Genomic DNA, 8,407 nt, shown 5'->3' with positions numbered 1-8,407 from the left:
AGGAATGGAAGAACACCAGAGGGCGTTCCGCTTTTTGGTTGGATGTTTTGGATGATTTTCTTGGCGCGCATGCGTGTTGTGTCTCTAGGGCCGACTTAAAGAGAAGTGGGTGTTGACTCGCGGGCAACTGAAGCTGTTGTCAGTTTACACCTGTGACTGCTGGGTTGTCGAGCGTTCGGGAGACGCAGAGGGGTGAATTTAGGTGTCCGATGGTTGCATTTGGAGGGGTGTGTAAGACTCTGGCTGGAGAAAGCTATTAAGCTACTTATATGGGTGTTTAAAAAAAAAGTATTTCAGGTTTACGTGCTTGACTCCTGCTTCTCAACAGATCTTAACCCCGCCTTCACATCTGTTTGGTTTTGCACTGCCAGCTCTTGGCTTGGGGATTGCTCTGTGTTGTTAAGGTTATTATTGCTCATGCAGCCATTCTCTTGTCATCACCACTCTCAGATTCATTGGCGTGTGCATTAATGGACTGAGTGGGATTAATGGGTAAATATGATGTTCTAGTTGTCTCTAATCCTGGATTAAATACCAAATTGAAATTTCTAGCTTTGTGGATAGTCTGTTTAGGCATTGTTTTATTTAAAGGTTGATGACTGTATGTTTTAAAATCACTTGAAATTCACATTTTCTTTATCATACTCCTCCCTCGTTCCTTCTCTCCCCCCAAGTCCCCAAAGCGGTGAAAATTTTGTTCTGAAGTTTTATGGACCCAGAAGAAATTCTTCTATTCAGAACTGTGGGACCAGTTTTGTTACCAATAATATGAAAGGCTCTGAGTTTAGCCCGGAAAAGAAAAAAAGGGTTAAAATACCAGCGAGGAGACTTCGTGAGGTAGTTTCTCCAAATCAGGGAGATAATTTGGCTTTGCTGAAAGATGAGTTGCCCTGTGTTCCTCCAGCGTTGTCTGCAAATAAACGCCTTCCTGTTAGAACTGAGGCTAGCTTGAATGGAACGTTACGTGGTACGTGACTAGAATAGCTTTCACTTTTGTAAATCTTTAGTCTTTATTTTCATTTTGTTTTTTTGCGTTTCAAAATTTAGAGGATTTTTAATGTTTAAATTCTCAAATATAAGATACGTCTAGTTTGTATAGATGTTTGAAAGCTGACCGCTTTCCCTGGGAAAATGGCTAGCACAGTCAGTCTAATCGAATCATATCCAATATATTGGTGGAATGAATGAAACACTCCTGTGCTTTTTCTTTGTGTGGTTTTGCACATTGTTCTTGTTCACATCTATGGTGGATGCACTTAATTTGTATGATGTATTTATTGTTCATCAGTAGGGCTTTTTACCAAATGCTCTACCTTCTGTTTGGATAGTGTTATTCGGTTTGGCATAGTAGAAAAGCATAACTTCTGCCTTTTGATGGCTTCCATGTTCCAATTCACTTACCCTGTCTCTCCAGTGAAAATGAAGAAAACATATGCTTTGCCCATTTCATTGATGATCATAAGGATCAAATTAATGAATATATGTGCAAAAACAAAAAAATGTGTATATAATGCTGCTTTTGGGGGAGAGTGCAGCACAATAAAGGCCTGCTTTTATATCATGTACATATTTTATTCCTGGCAAATGATTCTACTCATAGTATGTCCAAATCCAACATTGTAATAATATATTTTAAAACATTTATCTCACTTGATTGTCAGTACTGATCCTTATTTTCCAAAATATCAGCTGTAAAACCTTCATCAGGATATATTTTAATTACGGTTTAAGTTTTTTGCATGAAAAGTGGCTTCCAATTTAGGTTTTGCATTAATATGGAATTTATAGTTCTTGAGTCATGCCTGTATAGTTTCCAAAAATACAGTTCTGGTTTTAAAATCACTAATCACCTTTGTTTTGTTAGGTTCATCAGACTTGACTTCTGCTAGAAATTATCAGCAGCCTCCATTAGAAAATTCTACTGGGTCAGAAAGTGTAAGCAAAATAATTCTTTATTATGTTCATGTTAAACTTTTCAGTATTGTTGAGTAATGTGTTCTTAAATTATGTTTGATGAGCAACGGGCCTTGTTTTTGCTTAAATTTCACTTACCAAGAGAAATGTTTTACATACAATTGTGACTTGAATAATATTTGAGACATTAAACAAAAAGTCTTCCATAGAATCAAAAATACTCATTACTAAGATGTTGAACACTGAGAGAAATATTGGAACTGAAAAGAAGCTCTGCTGTTATCTAAGGAAATGGTGTTCTAGACCAGAGACTTAACATATTGTTAGGTAAAGGTAAAGAAACAGTAACAGCATCATTTTTAAAAAGTGAGGTGTGATTATATGTCATTCAAACTATTGTAAGGTCTTTTATGTGTTTTTTTTTTTTTGAGGGGTCTTTAAGAAATAATAACATGAAATTCTCATCTTGACCTTTATAATGCTGAAAATATTTGTTCATGCAATCCAATTAGATTTTGACCACTAACCATAATGTTGACTATAGATTGTCAATTTAACAAGTCTTTAAAGAAGAGAGTTTCATAATATAATATCTTGAAAATTAAAGCTGGTGAACTAAGAATGAAATTAAAACTGTTTACTTACCAACTTTGCAAACAATTCACAATAAAAATGTATAATTATGTGCCATACTTGGTCCCTCCGTAAATGCTTAGCCTTGGGTTGGTGTTTTTTGTTTCTTTTTTGAGTATACCTTATTTAATGATTAATGGTATTTGAATTCCATTATCTAAATAATTTCCCAGATGGATATGCTATTATATAAATTACCTCTGGAAAGACTGTATCAGTATACATTCTTCAGCAAGATCATGAGTGCAATTAGTGGTATTATTTTCTCCTAGCTTTACCAGTATGGGACATTAGAACTAGATAAAAAACACTTTGCCATTTTGATAGGTAAAGAAAGCATCTCATTTTATTTTGTGTTTATTTTATTATTACTGAGGGGGAAGTTTTTTCCACGTATTATTGCCATCTTTATTCTTTTGTGAATTACAGATTTATATGCTGTACTTTTTCTTACTCATTTGTAGGAGGTCTTTGTATGAACGTCCCAAATGCATTCTATTGTATTGTTAGTCTCATTGACTGTTTTTAGGAAGTTAACACTTGTTTGTCAGAGGTTAGCCTGATCACCTTCCTTTTATGATTTTCTCTTTACCCTGTGTCTAAGGAAGGTGAAGTGCAATGTTGAATGAACCTAGTACTTAAAATGTCATGGTGTCTTAGCACTGAATAGAATCTTAGAAATGAAGTCTAGGGTTACACATGTGAGCAGAAAGCTGTTTGCCTGTAAAGAAGCCTTCTGAGACTACATTTTGAGTTTAGGGATAAAGAACACTGTGATTAATTTGTGATGTGCCATGTGTTGGCCATCCTTAAGCACTCCATTTGACTCAACATGAATCAGATTTTCACGTTAAACTGTAGCAACTGAATTGTTACATGACTCGCTCTGCTAGAAGTGGCAAATTGAGATCTGAGTCTAAATTTCAGGGCCACATTGCTTGCTTGTTCATTTACTCACTCATTCAACAAATCCTTGAGTACCTTCAAGGTACCTAAGCATTGTGGTGGTTCTGGGAATTGAGGATATAAAAGCACACAATCCTGCTCTCCTGTCACATAACTAGTAAATGGTACTTGGTAAGTAATAAAGCATAAAGGTTTTTTAGCCTTTCATTTTTTCCTTTCATATCATAAAGGATTTTTCTAAAGATGTTGCAGTACAAGGATTGCCTTTGGAGAAACTGGAAGAGAGCAACAAACAAAAAGGTAAAAGGGTAGTTTTTGTTTTGTTTTGTTTTACTGTGGTAAAATATACATAACAAAATTTACCACTTTAAGTGTATAGTTCTGTGGCGTTAGGTACATTCACATTATGCAGTTATCCCCACCATCCATTTCCAGACCTTTTTCATCTTCCCCAGTCGAAACTCTGTACTCATTAAATACTAACTCTCCATTTCCCCCCAAGTCTAGTTTTATGATTGACTTATTTCACTTAGCATGTCTTTGTGGTTCATGTGGTTTTATGTGTCAGGATTTTCTTTGTAAGGATAGGATTTTAGATTTTTACATTTTAAGACATTCACTGATTTTTTAAAGACATTAATTAAAAAGACTTATCATTTTTTCTTATTATTTTGATTATTTCATTTTAATTAGTTTTTCTTTCCAAATTAAGCTATTAATGGAATCTTTAAAATCCCCAGAAAAAGGTTTGTAATCATAAAGGTAATTTTATTATTACTAACCTGTTCCATAAGTTTTGTGTTAAGTATTTATAAAAAAAATTTATAAACTCTGAATTCATGTTCTGAGTAGTCTTTGGTAAGATAATAGATTAAAAAGGTGCTTTGAGGAAATTTATTTAGTGACTTTTTTCTATGTAGCTTTATTTTTATCTAAGCAGATTTCTCTTTTGAGTTTGAGCGGAATGTCTCCAATTTATTCCCAGGTGTTTTTGTTACATTTTTTCCCCCTATTGTCTAGGGTTATGACTATTATTATTCAGTCATTTAATTTGTTCCTTGCACTTTTTTTTTTAAGAGAGGGAGGAGGGGAAAGGGTAGAGGGCAAGGGAGAGCGAGAACCTCAAGCAGGCGCTATGCCCAGTGCAGAGCCTGTCAGGGGGCTCGATCTCACAACCCTGAGATCATGACCTGAGCCGAAATCAAGAGTTGGACGCTTAACTCATTGAGCCACCCAGGTGTCCCAGTTCCTTGCATTTTTTTAAATTGAGAAATCTTACTGCTGAATTCCTAAACATTCTCTTAGTTTAAAAAGCTGTTTTGGGATAGCTTACTAAAATTTAACAAATTTTTAGGAATCTGAAGTATGTTTTGTGTTTTAATTTTGCAGCAAATGACATCTTTATTTCTCGGTACACCATGGGACAGAAGGATGCTCTAAGAGCAGTTTTAAAGCAAAAGTAAGTTTCATTTTTAGAAAATAGGTGAGCCATTTCTTATGTTTTTATATGGTTCTCTAAAATTAGCTTCCCTTACATGTTGGACGTAGGAAAAACATTCTTTTCGATGTGTGAAATATGTACAAAGCATTTTTCATAGTGCTGGATATGTATAAAATACTCAATAGCTGTGAACAATTATTATAGAAGAGGTACTGTTCTCAGGACCTCATTTAATACTCAAAAAATCCAATGAAGTAGATTCTTTCACATCCCAATTTTACAGAATCCCCATTTTATAGATGAGGAAACTGAGGCACACAGAGATTGATTTAGCAAGTATTCACTGGGCTGGGATTCAGACCTAGGCAGTCTGCCTTTAGAATTCGCTCTCTTAATTGCTTCACTATGCTGCTTGTAGCAATGGTCAAGTAGTTCCAAATACATAATACTTATTATTTACTTTCTAAGGACATTTAGATTTTTCCTGGTCAAGATTTAAGAAGGGACAAGGTTAGCATCTGGATGGAGTGAAAGGACACCATGGCTACGTCTAAATGGTCCCTCCCAAGTTTATCTTAAATACCAATGAAATATAAAACCGACTCTAACAACAGCATCATGCTAAGCATGTATCTCCACTACTCTGGAGGCAGTTTTTATTATTTTTATCATTAGCAGAGATGGGATGAGATACATATTCTTAGGCTAAATGTATTCTACTCCTGACCTAGAACAATCTGGAAGACCCCTTAGAAAATAAGTAAAATTTTTACTTAAACTTGAACTCTCATTTTATTCAAAAAGGAAATTTTTATATTACTTCAAAATGGAAAATCATTTTTAAAATAATACAATTAAAATAATTACAACTATTAAAATAAAAAAAATATTATTTTTCCACCTACACCTATCTGTGGCAAACATATTACACTCTGGGAAACATTGGACTAGCAAAAATAGTCTCTCTAAAGCACAAGAGCGTGGTCTGAGCCAGCCAGAGTTTAAGAGCTGGTTGTTTGGCCTCATCCTATTTTTCCTTTTTACTTTTTTTCAGCCTACAATTCCCAATATGTGATATGATAGGAGAGGAATTTGGGTGGTATATTGTATTCTGGGGTTTATAAATATATAAGAGAAAGCAAAAGTAAGGGCATGAGGAGTGGTGTAGTCTCTCAAATTCTACAGTTGAACCAAAAATTGCAGATTACATCTGATTCATTTGGACCGAAAGCAAGTACCACTTCCATGCAGCTGACCTGCAGTAGGGACCTTACCAATTTGCCTTCAAGTCAGGACTCTCCGAATGGAAATCTCTGAGACCTCTCAGAACTCTCAGATCAGGGAGGGAGAAGTGGTTCATAAACAAATGGACAGTGAGAGGTAACTGTGAACACTACCCCTCTTAGACAGTAGATCTCTCCCCATTTCAGGATGAATGAACAGAATTAAAAACAAACAAACTAGGAAGGGTCTTGAGAAGGGGATTGCAATGCAGAGAATAATTGACTCAGAAACATAAAAATGACTCTCATGTTGGGTTAAAAGACAGTCTATGTCTCAAGAGATAGAATTTGCTGTAGTCAATGTCACTTGAATTTGTTGGTTTTCGAGAATGGTAGATGGAATTTGGCAAAGTGATTCTAAAATTTACCTGGAAGGACATACAGTTGAGAATATATATATATATATATATATATACATATATATATATATACATAATGTTAAGAATACATATATATAGAATACACATAGTTGAGAATAGCTAATTTTGGGGGAAAAACTGGAATGATGGCGAATTTGTCCTATTTGATATAATATGCTCTAAAGCTATACTAATAAAAAGTCTGAGTAATGAAGAGTCTGGCCAGAGTGTCTAAAACAGGGTAGAATGTCCTTACATGTGGATGGAGAGGATGCAAGGGGCTAGGTTATAAACTACTTTAAAGGAGAGAAAGGGCAAATCATCTTAAAATGTTCAAGTATGAAATATATTTCTTAAAAGGCCCATTCAGAGAGCAATATCAAAAAATGAATTGGAAGAGGACTGGACTGTAGTCCAGGAAACCAACTGGCTGCAAATTTGGGGGTGATCACTTTGAGAGGGATTCAGTTGGTCCTCAGTACATTGGAGAGTGGTGGAATGAGGGTGGGAACCATGCTGGTTTGGAGAGGAGCAGACAGATTTGGAAGATAGAGATAGAATTGACAGGAATTGATGATTTGATCTGAGAGTGAAGAAGGAGATAAGGATGAATCTCAGATTTTTGGCTTGTATAAATACATGGTCCGTCGTAGTAGTCACTGAGAAAGGAAAATCCTTGGGAAAGAATTCTTGGGGGAATATATTTCATTTTGGACATATGCAGGGGTTTGAGGTATCTGTAAGATATCCAGTTAAGGGGCGCCTGGGTGGCTCAGTTGGTTAAGCGACTGCCTTCGGCTCAGGTCATGATCCTGGAGACCCGGGATCGAGTCCCACATCAGGCTCCCTGCTTGGCGGGGAGTCTGCTTCTCCCTCTGACCCTCCCCCCTCTCATGTGCTCTCTCTCATTCTCTCTCTCAAATAAATAAATAAAATCTTAAAAAAAAAAAAGATATCCAGTTAAAAAATGTCCAGTAGGAAATTGAATATAAAAGTCAAATTCACAAAAAGTCTAACCTAGGAATCTAGATGTTGGAAGTAGTATATAAATGGTAGTCTGAACTCTGGGAACAGTTGAAGTGACTCAGGGAGAGTGAAAAGAAAGATGGCATAGAGTAGGACACTAAGAAAACCAAACCTTTAAGAGCTATGCAGAAATGCAAGCGAGCTAAATGCTACTTGGTTTATCCAGAGACAGGAGTGTGTGGTGTTAATAAAGCCAAGTGGAATGAAGTTCTAAGTTTGATAGGCTGCTCAGAGGTAAAGAAAGGTAAGGACTGAAAAGTATCCATTGAATTAAGCAAAAATTATTACTGGCCTTGGTGAGGGCAGTTTCTTCATAATATTGGTCTAAATGCCAGATTCAGAGGATTTAGGAATAAGAAACAATTAAAAAAAAAATAGAGAATTTTTCTGAATGAAAGAGTTGTGTGTTTCCCAGTTCTTTACACTTAGAAGCTGTTTACATTTGTTACATTGAGCATTTAATTTGATAATTAGAAAAAAAATAAAATTTAAAAGCCTATTAAGAAGCTGACGTCTAGTCTTACAATGTTATTTCTCTTGTTGGTCAACTTAATGTATTCATGTAGAATGATCGATCTTAAAGGGTAACGCACATTCAGACTTCAGACAGGAATACTAAAAGATAGGAATATCTGAATTATATTTTCTTAACACACCACTTAATCAGTTAGATCTATGATGAGTGCCTCCTGTGCTTAGTTCTTTCTTAGTTGCTGTTTGGCATAAAAGAAATCCCCCTTCCCTACCCCCCAACCCAGGTTGCTTAGAGCTTAGTTGGGAAGAGAATATGGACATATATGCAGGAATGAGTGATTAGAACTGTGATAGGAAGCAACATTGCATTT

At 35.6% G+C, this 8,407-nt stretch overlaps 1 protein-coding gene across 8 annotated transcripts in view; it reads left to right on the top strand.

Moving 5' to 3' along the window:
• The first annotated feature begins 101 nt into the window (after positions 1 to 101).
• KIAA0586 (KIAA0586 ortholog) overlaps positions 102 to 8,407 on the top strand; it is a 107,219-nt gene continuing 98,913 nt past the window's right edge. For 4 of the 8 annotated variants that reach the window (XM_034993283.1, XM_034993280.1, XM_034993284.1 and 1 more), the window contains exons 1-5: positions 102 to 227; positions 675 to 967; positions 1,865 to 1,935; positions 3,684 to 3,753; positions 4,843 to 4,912. In XM_034993283.1, the coding sequence (XP_034849174.1) occupies positions 769 to 967; positions 1,865 to 1,935; positions 3,684 to 3,753; positions 4,843 to 4,912 (410 nt within the window). In that variant the 5' untranslated portion in view covers positions 102 to 227; positions 675 to 768. The other 4 variants (XM_034993281.1, XM_034993282.1, XM_034993287.1 and 1 more) reach the window with 4 other exon arrangements.

Source organism: Mirounga leonina, unplaced genomic scaffold (genome assembly GCF_011800145.1).
Source record: "Mirounga leonina isolate KUSES-001 unplaced genomic scaffold, KU_Mleo_1.0 Mir_82, whole genome shotgun sequence".
Taxonomy (NCBI): Eukaryota; Metazoa; Chordata; class Mammalia; order Carnivora; family Phocidae; genus Mirounga; species Mirounga leonina.
This window is presented reverse-complemented; position numbering and strand designations above follow the sequence as displayed.